The 22,110-nt window shown below is 42.3% G+C and overlaps 1 protein-coding gene and 1 long non-coding RNA gene across 7 annotated transcripts in view; one reads left to right on the forward strand and one right to left on the reverse strand.

Annotated features, from left to right (window-relative positions):
- The window catches only part of OCA2 (OCA2 melanosomal transmembrane protein), a 258,159-nt gene that overhangs the window by 145,959 nt on the left and 90,090 nt on the right, over positions 1-22,110 (forward strand). For all 5 annotated transcript variants that reach the window (XM_033400198.2, XM_004276885.4, XM_049712577.1 and 2 more), the window contains exons 16-18: positions 4,521-4,668; positions 7,115-7,172; positions 9,802-9,910. In XM_033400198.2, the coding sequence (XP_033256089.1) occupies positions 4,521-4,668; positions 7,115-7,172; positions 9,802-9,910 (315 nt within the window). The remainder of the gene's footprint in view (positions 1-4,520; positions 4,669-7,114; positions 7,173-9,801; positions 9,911-22,110) is intronic.
- On the reverse strand, positions 10,729-14,476 carry LOC125965047 (uncharacterized). Of its 2 annotated transcripts, none has more exons than XR_007478523.1 (3): positions 14,082-14,476; positions 12,717-12,781; positions 10,729-11,741 (listed from the first exon to the last, which is right to left on the reverse strand). It is a non-coding gene; the product is annotated as an uncharacterized LOC125965047 (long non-coding RNA). The 2 variants fall into 2 exon arrangements; XR_007478524.1 differs by having other exon boundaries at positions 10,729-11,756.

A 22,110-nucleotide genomic window follows, 5' to 3' on the forward strand; every position in this document is an offset into this window, starting at 1 on the left:
TCCCAACACCACTTGCTGAAGAGACTGTCTTTTCTTCATTGTATATTCTTGCCTCTTTTGCTGTAGATTAACTGACAATAGGTGTTTGGGCTTATTTCTGGGCTCTCTATTCTGTTCCATTGATCTATATGTCTGTTTTTGTGCCAATATCATGCTGTTTTGATTACTGTAGCTTTGTAGTATTGTCTGAAGTCTGGGAGGCTTACATAATGGCTATAGAATTTTTGGTAAAGGAACCTCTCTCATTCCTGATATTGGATTTATGTCTTAACTTTTTTTCTGATTAGTCTGTCTAGAGGTTTATCAATGTTACTGATCTCAACCAGCTTTTGATTATATAGATTTTTTCTACATTTTTCTCTTTTAATGAGTTATACTCTGATATTTATTATTTATTTTCTCCTGCTTACTTTGGATTTATTTATTTATTCTTCTTTTACTAGCTTCTTCATGCGAGGGTTGAGGTTATTCATTTATATATATCTTATTTTCTAGTATAGGTATTTAGTGCTCTAAATTTCCTTCTAAGTAGTGGTCTTCCACCAATTTTGGTATGTTTTGTTCTACTTCCCTTCAATTCAAATTACTTTCTGATTTCCATTTTGATTTCTTCTTTGATCCTTGGATATTTTAGATGTATTTACCTACACCAAATTTGGGGATTTTTGCAGTTACCAAATTTAATTTCACAGTGGTCAGAGAATATATTTTGTAAAATTTGAATCCTTTTGAATTGATTGAAACTTGTTTTATGGTAGAATGTGGCCTAGTCTCATAAATATTCTATTTGCACTAGAAAAGAATATGTATTCTGCTGTTGTTGGTTGGAGTTATGTCAATATGAACAATTAGGTCAAGTTGACTGATAATGTTATTCAGGTCATTCATATTCTTGCTGATTTTCTGCCCACTTGTCTATCAATTATTGAGAGGTGGATATAGAAATCTCTGACTAAGGCTGTGGATTTGTCTATTTATCTTTGCAATTCTATGATTTTTTGCTTTACATATTTCAAAATTTTGTTACTAGGGTACATAAACATTTAGGGTTATTATGTCCTCTTGAAGAATTAACACCTTTATCATTATGAAGTACCCTTCCCTATCCATAGTAATATTCTTGCTCTGAAAACTAATTTGATCTTAATGTAGCAATTCCAGCTTTCTGTTAGTGTGGTATATTTTTATCATCCTTTTACTTTTAACCTTTTTGTGTCTTTATATTTAAAGTGCATTTCTTGCAAATAGCTTATAGTTGGGTCTTGCTTTTTTATCCAATCTAATAATCTGTCTTTTAATTGATATGTTTAGATCTTTGATATTTAACTTGATTAGTGATATGGTTGAATTTAAGTGTATCATCATGTCACATTTTCTAATTGTGATTTTAGTTATAATTATATCACTAACTTCAAGTGATATTATACCACTTAACATAAAGGATAAGAATCTTATAGTAGTATAATTCTATTTCTCAACTCCTGGCCTAGGTGTCTTCCCCTGAGACTCCTGAATTAGAGCCAGGTGACCCTCCTCTAGGCTCCTGGCAGCCACCACCTCCTGTGAGAGAACACATCCCACATGGTAATGTCTTTGCCTGCTTGTAACATGTATACGGCAACCACAAGTAATGCCACAAGAGGGTGGTTGAGAAGCTTGGAAAGATAGGGGCTGGTGGTAATCAGAGAGGTAGAGATGAGACATCTGATGATGTGTCCTGGTCAGGGCTAGTCAGGCAAAGCAAGAGCTAAAACTTATACAGTGGGATCAGAGCTCACAATGGCACTCACCATTTGAGGATCTTGAGTCTTCCCTAAAGATCTTTGCAGGTCATGGGGAACAATGGGCTATTTGAAAGAATGAACCTATCTATCTATCTATCTATCTATCTATCTATCTATCTATCTATCTATCATCTGTTTTCTTAGGTGGATCAGCCTAGATAGGTAGAAGATAGGTAAATAGGAACATAGATTCCTTGTTTCCATATATCTAACTGTATTTATCTATAGATAGATAAATAGATATATAGATAGTTTCTATAGATGATAGATAGATAAATAGATAGATAGGGCAAACAGTGTTTTATGATTAACCAGGGTTGGGTTGTCAGGAAGTGGCTTCAGTCAAAGGTTACTGAGGAGCAGCAATCAGAATTAGGCAAATGTGAGGAGATGAAGCCTGGATAAGCTGGTGACCTGAGTCAGGAAGTGGTGGATCCTGCAAGACCCACACCATCATATCCTGAACTGCTCTTGTGGCCTAGTACTGCCTTAGCTCATGTTCATTTATGATGTATCTTATTTCTCTGTCTAGCTTGTTGGAGGCCTATCTCATAACTTGTCAATTTATTCTTCTCCTTTAACATCTAGCATGGTGTCTGGCACCTATTATATGTTCAGTGCAGAAATGTAGAGGAGAATGACATTGATAAGACCAAAATGACATTTCAGGTTCATGTACCTGGAAGATTAATGATGTCATATAAGAACTAAGACAGTGAGGGAAGAGAGAGTTCTGTGGGGGAAGATGGAATGTTTATCTGTGAATCTTGTAGCACGAGGTTCAGAGGGCAATATCAGGTAGCTGATTGGGTTCACAGTCTTAGAGCTCAGCAGAGACAGGGTGGGGAAATGGCAGAGGAGGTACAGAGGAAGCTTGGGAGCCGAGGAGTGGATGCTTGGCTAAACTGAGCTCTGGGTGCAGGCAGTGGACTCCCTTCTCTTGGACAAAATCACTCTCAACCAAAATTTCCCATGATCGGTGATACATTTATTTTGTCCACAACTAGAAAAATGAAAGTGCACTACTTGAGCATTAACCCATGGGTTGATCTGAGGAGAGTAGCCTGTCCTGTTTGATTTGATGGGCTAGAAGGCAGCAAGGCTCTGGGGGTGCGTGAGGGGCTGAAGGTGACGCTGGAGAAGATACCTGCAGAAAGGAGCCCTGGGGACCTGGAAGGCCAGATTCAGTTTCTGCTTCTCCAAACACAGAGGTGGAGAGGCTCCCACAGGCTGGCCCGGGAGCTGAGCCGAGCAATGCTCCTGTGTAGCTATTCAAAGTTGGTCAGCTGCTTGAGAGAGTGGCAGTCACTAATATGGCTTGAAAGAATGGCTAGAAAGTCTCTGATACTTTAGGGATGGGCTTTGAATGATATCCACTACATAACGAAGTTCAGAACATTGGATGAAATAATGGCACTTTCTGCACCTTCTCTGAAGCTGCTGCACCACTTTGTCCCCCCATTCCTGTCCCAGTGCAGCATTTGTGTGTGTGTGTGTGTGTGTTCAGCATTTCAGAAACCTAATTCATATGTTTTTATCCTCTTCCTCCTCCTCTTCCTCCTTTTTATATTATCATAACCTCACAGGTTGTTTAATGAGGTGTGAATTATGGAGGTGTGAATTATGTTTATTGAGGGAATTATGGATCTGTTTCTCTGTAGAGGCTTTCAGGTTATACCCAAGTTTCTTCTGTTTTAGCAAGCTACAAAGAATCAATATGTACTGAATGGAAGTACTTTACTTATCTTCATTCTAAAAACTTTTCATCTTTGAAAGGCTGACCCTTTAGAGAAAACCATGGTGGCATTTTCCTTGTCATTGAGCCCAGGCTTGTGCACTGCTTCACAGGTCTTGGGAGAATTGCCCTGCCTTGACTCTGCTCTGAGCTAGTGTCAACTGATCTAATCCTGCTTGAAAGTGTGTGTTCTTTTAATTTCATCTTGAATTTTTAACATATGTAGTATAGTGCATTGTACATGAGAGGTGATTCATGAAAATACTGTGCTTCCTTATATTCTTTTAGTGGATATTTTGAGAAATTTATGTAGTATCTTTAACAGTAAACTAGAGGTTAAAAGTAAAATTTTATAAGATATTCTAGTATTTTAGGAGCCAATGAATTGGCAATTCATTTTTCTCTTCTCTGTCAGAAGAGGTTTAAATTCACTGATGGGTGAAAATTTGCCTCATTCTTTTAATTTCAGAAGTGCATAAAGTTGTCTACATTTCTCTCCTTTGTGTTCTTTCATAGACACAAGCTCAACTTGGGGGCCTGGTCAGGAGGGAGGGCTCTCCCCATCTCCTGCTATTACCAAATGCCCTACTGGGGAGACCAGGCACCACCTACTACACTTGTATTTCTGATGTGTATTAGATCTGTTTAAAAGATTGGGCGATGTCTGGATTTTGAACTGAGATCTGAACTACTGGCTCCAAAAAGTAATTTCTTGGGAGGGAAAAAGTTTGTTGGGTGTTAACTTTCATACGCCTATTCAAGAATTTATTCTTCACCCAAAGAGTTGAAATTATCTTTGCATCTACTGTAATTTTTAAAAGTCAGCTTTGTCTTCTGGTTCTCTCATAATAACATGAACACTAAGAAGCCACTGCTTTGGTTTGGTCCTTGGAGATCTGCATCACAGGTGTGTGTTTTCTCTTCTTGGAGGGTGCTGAGGGGAGTAGGTGCTGATGTCTGAGATTGCAGGAGAATGAAGCCTTGGCTTTCCTTTCCTGCAGAACTGAAGCATGAGATCCATGTCTGGCGCCTTACTGCACAGCGCATCAGCCCAGCCAGCCGTGAGGAGACAGCGGTTCGAGGTCTACTCCTGGGGAAGGTGCTGACACTGGAGCGCTTGCTGGCCCGAAGGCTGCACAGCTTCCAAAGGTATCAAGCCAGGCCCTGCTCAGACCACTCTTGGTTTACAGCAGTGGTTCTTATCTTTACCAGTTATACTCAATGGTTGGATTGTATCAACAACCTATTTATGACCACCCTAAGAGTGTCCAAATGTCATGTGCAAAATGTGAGCTAAAGTGATTGTGAAGAGTACCCCACGGTACTGCGAAAGAGTAACACTAGCTGCATGCTACTAAGTAAGTTTTGGGTGCCATACACTGTGCTAAACCTGTTATGATGCAGCATTTTATTTAACTCTCACTTAGCTCTCTGGAATGTGTGCTGATATTAGCCCCAGCTTAAGGATGAGAAAACTGAGGCTCAGAGAATTTGAGAAACTTGCCCAGGGTTTTGCATCTAGGAAAGAGTGATGCCAGGAATTGAGTTCACACTCAACTACTGCCTGTCACACTTCACACCTAACACATTGCATAATAAAAATTAAAAAATATATATATATATAACAAACTAATCTAACAAAATATTCTCCCAGTAGTTGATTTTCCAGGAACTCAAAGAATACCTAATTCCTGCTCAATTCATTTCTTGGAGTTTTTTTTTTTTTTGGCCACTTTACAGCATGTGGGAAATTAGTTCCCTGACTAGGGATTGAACCAGGGCCCCCTGCATTTGAAGCACAGAATCTTAACCACTGGACCACCAGAGAAGTCCCTTGAGTTTGTTTTTAATCAAAGCTGAGACCTAACAGTAACAGTGAGGTGCTGAGTTTTCCCTCCCCACTCTGATGAGGTGCTGAGTTCCAACCTGTCTTTACGCTGGAAGTACTGACAGAAAGAGCGAGAGCCTGCTCACTCCTCAGGGATGTGGAAGCATTCCTGCAGTAGGGTTGAGAACTGGGTGGAGATGAGAAGTCTGTCACGGCAAGGGGAAATGTGAGTCCTTGTGAAGGTAGTGAGAATGATCTTACATATTGCAGTTTGCTGAGACCAGCCCTGTGTTCTCAGAGAGCAGGCAAGCAGACTGAGGACAGGAGCTGGGCACAGTGCCAGTGCCAACCACTGAGGGCTGTCTAGTGTGGCTGTAGCCTGGTCTGAGAGTGGGGGGAGAAGGCCACAGGCGAGTATGTAGAGACTCACTCTGTCTAGAGATGTAGCCCAGTGTGAAGCACTGTCTCAGCATCCTCAGCTCCATCTCATCTCAGGACCTACCTGTATCCTGTGACGCTGGAGAAGCAGGACCTGGTACCCCCAGGCTACTGGAAGGCCCTGAGTTGCAGGCTGGGGACAGAGTGACCAACTTCAACAACAGGCATGGATCTTAAAAGGAAAAACTTTGTAAATTAAAGATGCAAGAGTAAATTGCCCTGAATGTATTTAATCTACTGGCCTTCAAGTTTCAACGTGTTCCATCTGGTATGGATGTTAAGACACAGTCAGTGTATCTCAGGGTTAAAGTGTGAAGAATTCACCAAGTTTCCATCAACTCATCCTGTTTTGATAATGCCCCTCTCCCAGCTCAAGATCTGCTGGAAGTCATTTATATCTTCATGAAATTTCAAATCCAAGGGAAACTGAGGCCCAGAGAGGGCAGTGGCTTTGTAAGGCCACACAGTCACTGGAAGCAGATAGGAATGAGGGTGATCTAAGGCATGTGCTAACTCTTCAGGTCCTGTTTCTACATTTTTTTTAAAAAAAATTGTCATTAGAACCATTCAGTTGGGTCTGCTGTGATTTCCTTTAGGGTCTGTACTGGCTGTGTGGTCGACCTCCACTGACACTATGACACGTGAGTGCTCATGAAGACTAAATTCTCCACCACACAGCTTCTTTTTCCTAACTGGTGAGGGAGGAAATAAAGCAGAAAAGAAAAGATGAGTTGATAGGAAAGGTTAAAAAAGAACGGCAAGTTGGAACAAATAGAGGTGACAAATGGAAATAGAGATGGGCGGATACCATGACCAGAGGGGGAAGGAAGCAGACATAAGTGCTTCAAAGTAGATTTCCAATTGATAAAAATCACCACCAAAGCAAGTGGCATTTCTGTTACTGTTTTTTCCTTTATTTAAATTATAAATATAACACATCCTCATTCTGAAAAAAGATTCAGAAAATTAGTAAGTAAAAAGAGGAAAACCAAGGTGGCTTACTGTCTCATTCCCCTGTTGACATTCTGGCCAGTGTTCTTCTGACGTTTCCTGTGCTATGCTCGCACGTGCCTCATTGAACAGTCTGGTCATTTCATGTATTACTTTTCCTTGGGAATCTAGAATGAGCATCTTTTCCAATTCATGAACCCAGTTCTACCAGGCTCCTTACACCACGAGGCCTGCCCCATTCTGTGGCCACACCTGGCGTCACACTGTGGACGGCGTCCAGGCCAGGGGACCATGCTGTGTGCCACTGCTGAATGCCACCTTGCTGGCCTCACCGCTCGATGCCACCAGGAAAATGATGTCTGCCCTTTTCTCTTTTAGACAGATCTCACAGGAAGATAAAAATTGGGAGACCAATATCCAGGAGCTACAAAGAAAGGTATTGTGGTTTCTTTTCTCAGGGATTCCTTGAAGAACAGAGTAGATTCCTTTTCCTTACTTCATGTGAAGTTGCAACTGAAAGTCATCTTTCTTTTATTCCTGTAGTTGTACACAAGACATAAGTTATTTCCAGGAATTAATGGGAAAGATAATTTTCCAGACATGGTAGGCTTATTTTGTCCAGGAATTTAAAAGGTAAACTTATTATGTTCCTTTAAAATAGGGCAGCACTTTCTGTGGTTGGCCGGCTCTCAGCTCCCCCTGACCCTGAAAGGCAAGTCTGTGGTTCCCATTGTGTGGGTGAGGAGATGGAGGCCAAGACAAGGGAGGCGTGCTGCTTGAGATGGAACACCTTTTGGGGCAGAGATGGGGTGTATGTCTTCTGTTGTACGGCTCTGACGTTGGGAGGCAAAGCTCATTTTGGGCTCTTTTGCTCACTTTCCCACCTAGGTGGAATTTCTCAGCCCCCCTGAGGACACATAATGCCCCTCTCCCAGCTCAAGATCTGCTGGAAGTCATTTATATCTTCATGAAATTTCAAATCCAGGTAGTTTCTTTCCTAGGGAGAAGTTGAATACCTACTCTCTAATTATGATAGGAACATTTTGTCCTTCGCTAAAGGAAATTTAGACATTGGGACCTGGTAGATAACATGTTCTTTGAGTCTGTCCTCCCAGCATCTGTCCCACTCAGATGGTCAGGGTTAGGGAAGATGGGTGTGGCTATGACATTTCTCTGGCTTCAGGCTTAAACGGACCCTGCCCACCTTTTCTAGTAGTTCTGGCTGCAAGTTAGGGGTGAGACTGTGTACCTCTCTGTATACCTGGTGGACAAGGACTGGGGAGCTGGGCACTACCCCTGCATTGTTTCTCAGACTTCTCACTTTGATGACCTCAGATAACCAAAGGATAAAATTTGACAGGCACCCCAAAATAACAGAGTACAAACTTTGATCATCTTATACCAGCCGAGCGACACTGGAATATTCTTTGACCTCCCTGCTCCCTCCATTTCCAATCCTGGAGTCGACCATGGTAATACCCAGTTTCTGTGGTTAACCTGGCCCAGGGAGATACCATGCCCCTTTCTTCCTGATTCTCCATCACAGACTCATCTAGCAAAATTGGCTTCCTTGGTGGGGGAAGGGGAAGATGAGTGGGGGCTGGCCAAGCCTTGGCAGTGGGTGGGGAAGGAAAACAGGAGCTCCCAAAGCAGCCCCCATGGCGTGTGAGCAGGGGGCCAGGGGCTGCTGTCAGAGTCATTGTGACACAGAGGGATATGCTTGTGGTTTTTATGGCAGCAGCTTTAACTGTGTGACCAGAGAAATCAAGAGAGAATACCTATCTCTAACTCTACCTATACCTACACCCATACTCATGTCTGTGTCTATGTCCATGTCCATGTCTATACCCCTGTCTATACCCTTATCTATATCTACATCTATCTCTACATCTATATCTTTATCTACACCCATATCTTACCCATAGCTCTGTCTATATCTACCCATAACTACACCTGGATCTATATTTATATAGCCTTATCTATATTTACATCTAGACCTGGATATCCTAGGCATAGACTAACAGACAGAGGTGCTAGTGGGACCACACTGAGGAAAGGACATAGTGCAGTTGTTGGTTCACACCGTAGAGTGTGATTCACACAGGGGCCTAGTTAGATGTGTGTGCTTCTTGGGACCTAACTCCCTGCCCCAGTCCCACACAGCACAGCACCCTTTGGGGACCTTGCCCTATCTTGCCCTGTGGCTCAGGCCCACTGGAAGGAGGTCTGCAACTCCAAGGTTAAGGAAGGTGTTGCAGAGTACCTCCCCTCACCCCCTGAATGCCTGGGGCAGGATCCCATATGTGTCATTTGGTGACTAGGGGACTGCTGAGTGCATTCAGCAGAAGTCCTGTTATTGCAAGAACATTTTAACCTCAGTACCACATGAGCAGAGATTTGCATAATAGAGGGAAAGTTAAACTAAAAGGCTATTAACACACAGTACCCGTGGAAATGCATGTGTCTTGAAGGGCCAGGTCCCTGGAGGTTAATGTGTAGGCTTCACAATGGCTTTATTTTATCTGATGCTGGCAGTGGGGCTGGGAACAGCTTAGCATCTGTGTCATATTAAAAATGCATTTAGTCCGGTGTCATTTAAAAGGATTGTACTGGGCTTCCCTGGTGGCGCAGTGGTTGAGAGTCTGCCTGCCGATGCAGGGGACGCGGGTTCTTGCCCCAGTCCGGGAAGATCCCACATGCTGTGGAGCAGCTGGGCCCGTGAGCCATGGCTGCTGAGCCTGCACATCTGGAGCCTGTGCTCCACAACAGGAGAGGCCACAGCAGTGAGAGGCCCGTGTACCGCAAAAAAAAAAAAAAAGAAAGAAAGGATTGTACTATATTTTTTATGTTTATTTTTCATAGATTTTGATTTCAAGATTTTGAATGATCTAATCTTAAATCTGTACAGTTTTCCTTGTAACACATGATCTTATCTTTCAAGTTCAAGTTGCTATATTTTTCATCATAAGGAGAAATTTGTAGTGATTCAAATCACGTAGGATTGTGGACACATTGCAGAAATCAGATTACACTGAGTAAATGAGTTGTGTTTTCCTCTCTCACAGCACAGGATATCAGACAGGATTCTGCTCGCCAAATGCCTGACAGTGTTGGGATTTGTTATCGTCATGTTCTTTCTCAATTCGCTTGTCCCTGGTGTTCATCTTGATATTGGTGAGTTTAATTTTTGGGGTAGCTTTTGTTGATGGGCTTTTCAAGTGACATCACAGTCTGGAAGGGAATGTTTCAAAGCTTGTTCCCAGATGCTGGTGAGGGCTGAGAGGGATAGTTTTCTGGAGGAGAGGGAGAGGAGGACAGAGAGGGCGAGAGAGAGATACATCTCAGTGCCATGGGTCCTCAGCCCCTCCAGGTTTAACATTAGAAGGGATAGAGAAAAGGGTGGATAGCATCATCTCTATCATACTTAATAATCAGATCTTCAAACTGTTACCTGAGAAACACCTCTAGAAGAGATAAGAGGTCATATCATCAAGGCCACAGTCCTGCAGTTTGTGCAACCCGACCTGACGATTAGATGAGAGACATTAGTGAAGGGGCCAGAGAATTACAAGAAGTCTATGCTGGTCCTTCTCCTTACCCAATGGTGCATCCATTTTCCCTATGCAACAGAACTCCATTCTCCCACCTGCTTACATAGATTTCTCTTCTCTTGCTTTCACAGTCTTACGGCTCTCACTTTGTACTTTCCCAAGGTCTAGGTTGCGTGGCCCATCCCCACCTGACACATGGCCATCTTGTAGAATGAGTTCACCAGATATCGTGTTTACCTGGCATTCTTCTACTCTCCATCAACATTTTCATGTTACTTAGATCTTTCTAGTTGATTTAATAGTTATCTCTATTGGTGTCATTATTTAAAACAAAATAAAACCACTTCCAAAACCCACCTCACATGAAAGTATAGATATAAAGTTAAATTTGAGGAAGTGTCAAGGAGCATTTTCTTTAAACAAAATCTTTACCTATGGTTTTCCTTCAAAAGTGAGCTCTGCTAATATGTTTTTATAAAAATTTGACTTACTGCAACATTTGAAGAATATAACTTCTGTAGAAAGCAAAGCTTCTTAACTGTGTAAAATAGACGGATAACAGGGGCAGGCTTAGTTATTCAAACCACAGCATTGCTCCTTTAGTTCTTGGCTACCACTAGGAATCTTTATATCTCTAAAGATTAAACAAGTACAACAAAATTGGTATTTTGTGGGCAGGTGGGTTCCATTAGGTAATTCTTTTGGGTGTTCACAGATTATTTTGTTGTGGTCCGAGCGCGGGTTGGAAAAGAATTTCCAGACACAAGGCAGAATGTAAGGGAGATAGGGTTTATTAAAGAGAAGGGTCACTGCAAGAACAGTGGACTGACTTCCTGGTAGTCAGGGAAAGTCGACAATGAGCATGGGTTGCTTGTCTGTTTTTATAGCCAGGGAACCTGTAAGTCATCTGCTGACTGGGCAGAGTACGTATACTTTCAGTGTGCTGAGAGAGAGAAAAACAGGGGAAAGTCTTTCCTTATATGGGATGGGAAAGGGACAGGGCATGGTGCTTGGGAGGGCTCTGGGTCATTGCAATGGTCGCATTGTGACAGAGTGATGGGAGTCCTGTAACTCTTTGTTCTGGCAATATTTGCCCTTTGAGTTTACCTTGTTCTTTGTCCTTGGAGCACACCACATTTCCCCCTCTCTTTATTTAAAGGGCCAATTCTTTGGCCCTATTGGATCCCTGCTCATGTCTACCTACCTGCCTAGCTCCTTCTCAGGTGTTTGGGAACCCTTTTTGTAAGGAGAATGGCCGACAATCTCTCTGGCTGCTTCCTGCTGGTTGGGGGCATCGTAGGGGCCCTGGGTTCCTGATGCCTGCTCTGTCAGGGTGTGTTCACGGAGGGAGATGAGAGTCCAGGGAATGATAAGAAGGCTTGTTCCAATGTAGTTCATGTGCCAGCTGGCTGGTACTCTTGTTGTAGCACCATCTGGAAGTGAATCTTTTGAACCTGTTGGGAGATGAACTTAGATCATGTGTTAATAATGCAGGGGCCAAACAACAAAAGAAAGGCTATCAGGATTAATGGTCCCAACAAGGGCAATAGCCATGTCCATATCTGGATCCCCACAGAGGAGAGGAGGCTAGAAAGCCAGCTGGGGCCCTGTCCTGCCCTCTCTTTTAAATCTTCTATTAATTTGATGTTTTTCTTTAGAATCTGAAGGTTTTCTTCAATCTGGCTGGAGGTATTAAGCAGCATATCTAATTTAGTAGGGCACAGACACTCCCTGCCTCAGCTGTTATAACATTAAGGACCCTCCTATTTTGTAAAACCACCTCGGCCAGAGAGCCTAGGGATGACTGTTGTTCCTCAATGGCTGCTACTGTAACCTTCCAAGATTCCTGGTCCATGATGGTGAGACTGAGAACACTCCTCTGTAAGGGGGGTATGCCTGCAAACCAAAAGAACCCTCTAAAGACACTATGTATTATGTTGAGCCTATCAAGCATTGGTTTATTGTAAGCATGTCCAGTCAGTGGTTTATTTTTGTCTCTCCCAGACAGGTCTTAAGACCTCCTCAAGGAAGGACCCAAGGTTGGGAATGCCTCCTGAGGAAGCTAAATCCTTTGTAATGGTCGCCTCTGGGACCACAGCACTAATTGTGCGGGAGCCCCCTTCAAAGTGTGGGAAGATCCAGATAGACCCCGTTACCACATAGAAATGAAAATCCAGTGCCCCTCAAAGATACCCCTGTTGTGGGTCCCCAGAGCCAGGCCCTGACCTTTTGGGAGTTTTCCTCTGGAAATAGACTGGGGTCCCATGGCCTAGGATTAGATTGGGAAGGCCAAACTCTGAGGAAGTAATCATCTATACATAAAGGGGAGAATCCAGGCTCTGACTTATTATGAGTGTGACGGGGGGAATTGGCATAACAAATTTCTGAATATTAGCTGAATTGTATTATATTTTGGAGGAGAATCTTACCAGGAGGTTAAACTAGGTGTCCAGTGGTCACACCGATCCCCATGTATTTAGTTCCGAGGGCCGAGCTGTTTATGGGGATATGGTCTTCATTAATATATTTCTTAGTCTCATTTTTCCTTGAATTTCCCCAACACAAAGTGAGATTAGCTTCACGTACATCATATTTATTTTCCTCTGACCAGGGATTCCACTCCAGGCTAGTCTGATTAAAATTGAGGGTATAGTTACAAAGAGTCATTTAGCCAGCACAAAATTGGTCCTGTCCATCCAGGTTTTGGAAACAGAGCTGTGCCTCATCTGCCCAAGCTTGGGCTAATGCCCATATCCTGTTTTTCTCTTCATGAGTACAAGTGGTCAGGACTACATGAATGTCTTGCCAGGTCAGGTCAGAGGCTATAGTGAGGGCCTGAAATTCCTTAATAAAAGTGGTGGGATCCAGACTGAAGGAACCTAACTTGTTTTGAATTTGGGAAATGTCAGACATGGGAAAGGGAACATGGACTCTAATAGTGCCCATGTATCCATTTGCTACTTCCCTTAAGGGAAGCATATTAGAATCTGTTTCCTGGTGTTGGGCAGTCCTCGATCTTATGTGGAGAGGGGAGGGGGGCTTTCACCCTGATAAGGGAGTGGCTGTTGGGCAGCTGTGGGTTGAGGTGGGGTGGGTGCTGAAGCAAAGGGGGTTGATGGGGTGGAGGACAGGAAAGGTCGAGTAGAGGATCGTCTAGGAGATCTGATGGAGAGGGAGACAGAGGGGGTCAGGGGGATAAGGCAGCAACAGAAAGACACATGCGGCATGAGTCCCTCAGATTGGGATTCTAAGTAAGGGCTATAAAGGTCTGGACATAAGGAACCTCTGAGTCCTTTCTTTGTTTCTGGCAAAAGAGATCAAGTTGGAGGATCGTGTTATAATTTAGTATGCCATTAAGAGGCCATTTTCCTTGGTCCCCCAGTTTATACTGGGGCCAAGCTGTGTTACAAAACAAAATGAGCCTCTTCTTTTTGTGATTTTCAGGGTCAAATATTTTTCCAGTTCCTGAGGTTACAGCCGAGGGGTGAGTCTAAGGGAGGCCCCCAAGACGTAGCAGAACCCATTCTTAGCCTATATGCCGTAGAATGGGGGTACTGAGAGTCACCAGCTGACAGAAAGCCATCCTCATTGTCGCAGTGATCTCTCCATGTGATTAATGCACAAAATAGGCCGACAGTCCCAACAGTTGTGTCTGACCGTGAGAGGTGACCCCTGAGCATGTGACTAAGGTACAAACCATGTGACTGAGGCACAAACAGTGCGACTAAGGCACCGTGCAACTCGGGCAAAGAAAGAAAGAGAGAGAGATTCCCAGGACCCACCGGGTGACTCACCATTTGGCGATTCCCTGAAACGTGAAAAGGCACTCCTGGGATGTCTCAGATGCAGCCTGAGCTCCTGTAAGTCAATCCGGATGGAGAAAAAGGTGAAAGTAACATAGAAGACAGGCTGAGGAATCCACCTCGTAGTCCTGCTAGGAAGGCGGCAGCCAAGGGGAGGGGGCTCAGTGTTCTGCTTGAACCAATTTGTGCCTCACAGTGCATGGAAGTTGTCTTGCTGGGGGTAGACACTCTAACAACCTGATCTGTTCCGTGACTCCCTTATCCTTTCACGGGAGTCTTCAAGTGGCAGGCGCCCTAATGGTTTTTAAATGCCTGACCCATGCCCGTACAATATCAATTGGCCTAGTCCTCAGAAGGAAGACAGAGGCACCCTCACCCGTTCTGGGCGGCAGTTATTGGGTTGAAGTGAGCCGTGGAGCCTTCGGAACACACCAGGGTGTGGCCCTGGCCAGAGTCCCTGTTGCTTCCACGGCAACTTGCCTGTTCACAAAGGGTCCCAAGAAATGAGGAGAGGAGGTGGGGGAGGAAAGGAGGTGGGGGAGGAGATCCCCCCAAGAGATATCCCCATATAGACCACCAAAATGTCGTGGTCTGAGCGTGGGTTGGAAAAGAATTTCCATACACAAAGCAGAATGTAAGGAAGATAGGGTTTATAAAAGAGAAGGGTCACTGCAAGAAGAGTGGACTGACTTCCCGGTAGTCAGGGAAAGTCGACAATGAGCATGGGTTGCTTGTCTGTTTTTTTTCTTTTTTTTTTTTTTTAACATCTTTATTGGGGTATAATTGCTTTACAATGGTGTGTTAGTTTCTGCCTTATAACAAAGTGAATCAGTTATACATATACATATGTTCCCATATCTCTTCCCTCTTGCGTCTCCCTCCCTCCCACCCTCCCTATCCCACCCCTCCAGGCGGTCACAAAGCACCAAGCCGATATCCCTGTGCCATGTGGCTGCTTCCCACTAGCTATCTACCTTACATTTGTTAGTGTATATATGTCCATGACTCTCTCTCACCCTGTCACAGCTCACCCTTCCCCCTCCCCATATCCTCAAGTCCGTTCTCCAGTAGGTCTGTGTCTTTATTCCTGTGTTACCCCTAGGTTCTTCATGACATTTTTTTTCTTAAATTCCATATATATGTGTTAGCATACGGTATTTGTCTTTTTCTTTCTGACTTACTTCACTCTGTATGACAGACTCTAGGTCTATCCACCTCATTACAAATAGCTCAATTTCATTTCTTTTTATGGCTGAGTAATATTCCATTGTATATATGTGCCAGCCAGGGAACCTATAAGTCATCTTCTGACTAGGCAGAGCATGTATACTTTCAGTGTGCTGAGTGAGAGAAAAACAGGGCAAATGTCTTTGCTTATATGGAATGGGAAAGGGACAGGGCATGGTGCTTGGGAGGACTCTGGGTCATTGCAATGGTCGCATTGTGACAGAGTGATGGGAATCCTGTAACTCTTTGTTCTGGCAATATTTGCCCTTTGAGTTTACCTTGTTCTTTCTCCTTGGAGCACACCACATATTCTGTTTGTTTTCTTTATTTTTTCTCCATGTTGGCAAAGGTTATTAAGCTTGAAGGAAAGTTACTGTCTCAGCTATAGGAGCTTTCAAATCTGTAATATTTCACTGGCAGCTACTTTATGAGAAACAGGTCATAAAATTGTATTTAAACTTCACCATCATACTTACAATTGTTCTGCTTACAACTTTTTAAAATTGAAGTATATTTGAATTACAATGTTGTGTTGCTTACTGCTATACAGTAAAGTGACTCAGTTATACATATATATACATTCTTTTTCATATTCTTTTCCATTGAGGTTTATTGAATATAGTTCCCTGTGCTATACAGTAGGACCTTGTTGTTTTGTTTCTAACTTTATTTGAGATTCTACTTTAAAAGAACACGTCACACATTTTAAAGACTGAAGAAATATATTGGAGTTTGCATGCAATTTTGTTAGCATTTGGCAGTGGTATTTGTAGAAATGATAATACTTTTAAAAGTTAAAGTCACATCTTTTCCCATATCTATGGACTTTAAAAAATCTTGATTACCATGAAACTTTTTATTTTAGCCTGAGAAGTCTATACTTTTTACTAAGATGTCACATCTTTTTTTGTGTGTTGTTGCATCTGGGATTGAAAGGCTTATTTTGTTTCTGCTTTCAAATCTCGTGTTTTCAGTTAGGATTGTGTACAAATGATTTTATCTGGGGATCCTAGAACACGTAATCTGTATATTTGCGTATTCACTGTGATGGGAAAGAGTTAGGTTGACTAAGAGAAAGGCTTGATTAACATATATGTTAAATGGAATACAGTTTCCTTGGAGTTACAGTAACTCTCTTAATGGGAACAGGGGCAAATTTAATGCAAGATCTTCCCAGGGCTTCAGCAGATAGAGATATGACCATTCGTCTTTGGTGAAGTGCTGTTTTGAATATGACATACTGGGTAAGTTGAGCATAATACAATGTAATGCCATATAACATGAGGTGATGTCACATTACACAACATGCATCATGTAACATGTGACATCATATAACACAATGTGATGCCACATGACAAGGTGGTATCATATAAGGTGCACCATGTAACACAATGTAACATCACATAATACAATGTGGTGTCATATAACACCATGTCATGTCATGTAACAAAACATGACATCATATAATACATTCCTTTATTTAAACATCATAACCTAATCACAGCAATGATTATCATTCTTTTTTCTTCTTACTTTATTTTTTAAATTATCATAGAGCAAAACTGATTTTTCTTTTCAAATTCAAAATTCTATGAACTTTAACAAAGATGTATATTTATGTAACTGCCACTATAATCAGAATACAGAATAGTTCCATCACCCCTCCCAAAATTTCTTTGTGTTATTCTTTTGTATCACCCTCTGCCTTAATCCTGGTGACTCCTGATATGTTCTCCATCACTATAGTTTTGTCTTTTGGAGAATGTCATATACATGGAATCAGACAACCTTTGGAACTGACTTCTCTCACTCAGATTCATCCAAGTTGTTGCAGGTATCAATAGTTCATTCTTTTTGTGCTGAGTATTCTTCCATGGTACAGATATACCACATTTTGTTTATCCATTGGCCTGTTGAAGGACATTTGGGTTGTTTCCAATTTTTGATGATTGTGAGTAGAGCTACTCCAAACATTTGTGTACATGGTTTTGTGTGAACTTAGGTTTTTATTTCTCTTGGGTAATTACCAAAGAGTGGGACTGCTGGATCATATTGTGAGTGTGTGTTTAGCTTTAAAAGAAGCTGCTGCACCACTTTTCAGAGTGACTGTAGCACTTTGCACTTCCACAGTAGTATATGGGAGCTCCAGCAGCTCTACATCCTCACCAGCATTTGGCATGATTAGACTATGCCTTAAATCTAGAATTCACACTTTATAATCATTTGTTTACCTCTCTGTCCCCTGGTATCCCCCTCCCCAGCTAGATTCAAGGGCATGGTCCATGTCTTCTAGGCTTTTCTCTACTCAGTGCCTTGTGTTAATGCCTGACACATTAGTAGATACAATATATAGGTATATGGAATGCATGAACAAACTTCTTATTGATTCTTATAGATTCCAACTTATTTCATGATTGTGAGAATATCATGTGTGGCTGACTCAGCCTGTGTTCTCTAGAGAGCAAAGCTTTGTGTGAGTGTTCTTCATTGGAGAGTATGATCCCAGGAAAGAGAAGTAAGGGACAGAGAAGTAGGGTGGTGAAGGGAGTGAGTCAAAACAAGGCTGAATCACTATCTGGCTACATTATGGGCCACTGGTCACTCCATACAGTAGGATTGTCTGAGAAGAAACATGAGATGTGTCTCAGGACTGTCGATGGGGTTGCAGGGAGAAAGAGGGAACATTTATCCATTGGTCCAAGTTCTTTCCCATGGAATGCCAACTTGCAGGTGCATCCAGCTAATAAATGCATGAAGGCCATGCAACAGAGGAGCCCCAGCTGGGAAGCAGCTGTGGGTGCATGGGCTCAAAGACAAATTTGGTCAGGGTGCACCTGTATGAGGACATGTTTTCACAGAGCTGGCCACTGCCATAAACTTCTGGTGAGTGACTGGAGAAACCTGAAGGACCCAAGTGCAATAGGTGGCACAACAGTGAAGAAAGAAAAGTGACTAAGGGCCATGGTCACAATTCATATGCATCTGGCAAAGAGATAGTTCCCCGATGTGCAGGGATCTTTATCTAAAATGTACACTGGAATTAACTCCATATTGCTCAAGCTGTTACGTACAGACAGGTCCATAGTCTCCACATGAAATTCTTGGTGCCAGATATGTTTCAAAATTCAGATATTTTTGTTTATATTTTATGAAGACAATTAAGTGCACACACAATTTTATATGATGGAACAGCCCCGAGAGGTTCAGGCCCAGCACCCTGTCCTCCGAACTTTAGTAATTCTACAGTGAAACCTGAATATTTTCTACAAGGTGGGACAAATTATGATCACAGATAGCCTCATTTCAGTTCAAATCAGGTTTTGTTGAATTTTGACATAAAAAATTTGCTTTTCCAAACTTTAGGATTTTAGAATCGTGGATAACTGATTATGAAAACTATAGGAATCAGCAAGCTGGATTCAAAATGTTATCTTTGTCTTTAAAATTTTAAACCTTGATTAACAATTTTCTAGGTCTCCTTCTTTGATAATTAGCTCAGAACGTCCCCCTAGGTTCTCTCACAATGAGTTTGATTAGATTTCAGTTCTGGAGATATTTCTGTAATTATTTCCTTGATATGGTTTCAAGGAAACTGGTGTTGTCAGTGTCCTTTGGTGTCCTTTGTTGAGAAATTTTATTGTCTTTGTTAAAGTATTTTTACCTACGAGTAAAACAATCTACTTGATATCAAGCAAAATAGTGGATTATTAGAATGATACTGGACTAACCCGCAGACTTCAAGGGACAGTGGGCTCTGTGAGAAAGGGGTTGGAGTGGAGCGGGGAAAGCAGACTTAGGAAGTAGAAAGACATCCAGACAGAGGGCATACTGCTGTCCCCCAGACACATTTTGTTCTCTTCTAATTGCCTCGTGCTTCTCCATGGACCATTTTCTTGTCTTTTTTCTGCTCATGGCAGAATAGAGATGGTCTCATTAGTTTCCCAATTTATAGGATCTCAATTTCAGCCACACAAAGAGAAATGACTATTTTGAATCCCAAATTCCTTGGAGAAGAGTTTGATTGACCCAGGTTGGGTTAATTTCCTTTCCTAACCCAGAAATTATGACCAGGATAACAGGGCCACATGGAAAACATGGCCAATCAATTTAAAAGGAAAATATAACTAAAATATTAAAAATACCTATAAATTAAGTGAAAGATACAAAATGGACAGGAATCCTGAATAGACTCTTCACAAAAGAAGATATTAAAATGACTGAAATTGGGCTTCCCTGGTGGCGCAGTGGTTGAGAGTCTGCCTGCCGATGCAGGGGACACGGGTTCGTGCCCCGGTCCAGGAAGATCCCACGTGCCGTGGAGCGGCTGGGCCCGTGAGCCATGGCCGCTGAGCCTGCGCGTCCGGAGCCTGTGCTCCGCAACGGGAGAGGCCACAGCAGTGAGAGGCCTGCGTACCGCAAAAAATAAATAAATAAATAAATAAAGGCTGAAATTACCAATAAGCATATGAAAAGGTGCTTAACCTTATAAGTCACCAGTAAAATGTGTATCCGAACCACAACAAGATACTGCTATATCCACACCTAAATGGCTAAAATTAAAGGCTGACAACACCAAATATTAGAGAATATAGAGCAACAGGAAGTGTCATACACTGCTGATAAGATTGTAAATTTGTACAGAGTTTTGAAAATGATTTGGTAGTATTACCAAAGTTTAGGACAATGCATATCTATAGCCCAGAAAGTTTGTTCTTAATTATATTCCTAACAGAAATGTGTATGTCTGCACACCAAAAGACATGTCTTAAAATGCTCATAACAGCATTATTTATAGTAACCCCAATCTGGAAGCCATTCCATATCTATCAACTCTAGAACTGATAAATTGTGTGATAATCATACAGTGGAATACTATACAGAAATAAAAATAAATGTATTCCTTAAACTGTAACGATGTGACTGAATCTCACAAACATGTTGAGCAAAAGAGAAGTCTGATTGAAACTCATATAATACATAGTATATGATTCCAGGCATGAAGACTTAGAAACGGGCAAATCTACTTTATGGTGTTAGGAGTCAGTGGTTGAAGGGAGAGTGTAAGGAATGGAAGGAGATCTAATTCAGCTTTTGTTGATAATGTCCTGTTTCTTGCCCTTGGAGGAGGTTACATGGTTGAGTTTCCTTTGTAACTGAGCTATATGGTTTATTTAAAATCAATGCACTTTTCTGTGTATATGCCATTGTTCAATTAAAATGTTTATTAAATGATTTAATGAATATATTTACTGTATCATTCAGGCTTCTGCAAGAAAACAGATGACATACTCAAACTTGGTAATTTGAATGAATTTACTATTGGGCAAGATGGAGGAATCCACAAGGGGTAGAGTGGTATCCCAGAGCCAGTGTGTGTGTGTGTGTGTGTGTGTGTGTGTGTGTGTGTGTGAGAGAGAGAGAGAGAGAGAGAGAGAGAGAGAAAGAGAGAGAGAGAGAGAGTTCTTTCTAAGAACTAGAAGGATGTAATGACAAGGCCACCTTGACAAGAGCTGTGTGACCTTCAGTGAAAGGACCCTGTAGGGAGGGGTCCAAAATAATGAATGCTGTGAGCCCTTGTACCCAGACTCCATCTCCTGCTGGGCCTCCCCTTGCAGAGCACAGCTGGAATCCTGGGTATGAGAACCTCTTGATGTGGTCCACACAGGTAGAGAGTGGGAGGGGGTGGAGGAGAATGGAGAGGGATGGGCAACTCAGAGGTTCCTGTCCACCTACATTCTCCCATCAGTATTGGTGGAAAGCTTTAGTTGCAGCAAAATGCTTAGAAATAGTATCACTTATTTTTTAATTATCTTTTTTCAACCTCAATTATTTAAAAACTACTGACTTGATGTAATCATGGTGTTTCCTAAGTCTGATTGGAAGAGCACAGAGCTTCCAGGTGTTGAAACGGAGCTATAAGCTTCCCTCTGAGCTTTGATGTCAAAGCTGCTGCTGGATGTTTGCAGCCACATCCCTGGATCGAGTAGAGTTAGGGAAGATCGGAGGCCAGATTGCCCTGGTTCAAAGCAAAACTCCAGTACTGAGTTGCTTGATGCTTGTGGACACCTGTAGCATGTCTCAGTGCTCCCTGTAAGGAGGTTGTGAGGACTGAATCACCTCATACAGACAGAGGTCTCAGAAACAGCACCTGGTGCCAGATTGAGTGTGATGTGAGTGGACAGTTTATGCTGATTGCTAAACAACTCAGGAAAATACAGGATGATGAAAAATGGCCTTGCTTTTGCTGGATTTAAAACTAGAAAGAATAGGACTTTTCTCATGAGAGGACACCTTGCAGACAATATAGTAATTGCACAGGTAATGAGATGCTCCCTCCTTTTGGTCCCAGGCAGTTGCCCTATGTGTGGTTAGTAGAACTTAACCCCTTGGTGACTCTGCTCATTGTTACCTTCAAATCTAACTCATCCCATGCTGCCTGTCCTACTTGCCCACCCAACTGCGGACTGGGAGCTCCCCAAGAGCAGGCTTAAGCTTGTACCCTGGAATCTCAATGCTTGGGTGAATGACAGGTTCAGTGGTAGATTTAAAACTACCCCCTGGACACCCACAGTATTTCTTTGCAACAGAAAGTCTTATTTGTGATAAATCTCATGTGGCTTATTTTAGGTAGTCGATGGCCAACACACATTAGATACCTCACCAAAGGAGAGAGGCAGGGTAGTTTCTACTCCATCCAGTACGCACAAGCCATTCATGAGTTTTTCTTGTTTGAAGGATGAATATGAGGTTTGTAACTGTTAAGATATTCTCCAGAGATGCATCCTGTGTGGCT

This window comes from Orcinus orca, chromosome 7 (genome assembly GCF_937001465.1).
Source record: "Orcinus orca chromosome 7, mOrcOrc1.1, whole genome shotgun sequence".
Taxonomy (NCBI): Eukaryota; Metazoa; Chordata; class Mammalia; order Artiodactyla; family Delphinidae; genus Orcinus; species Orcinus orca.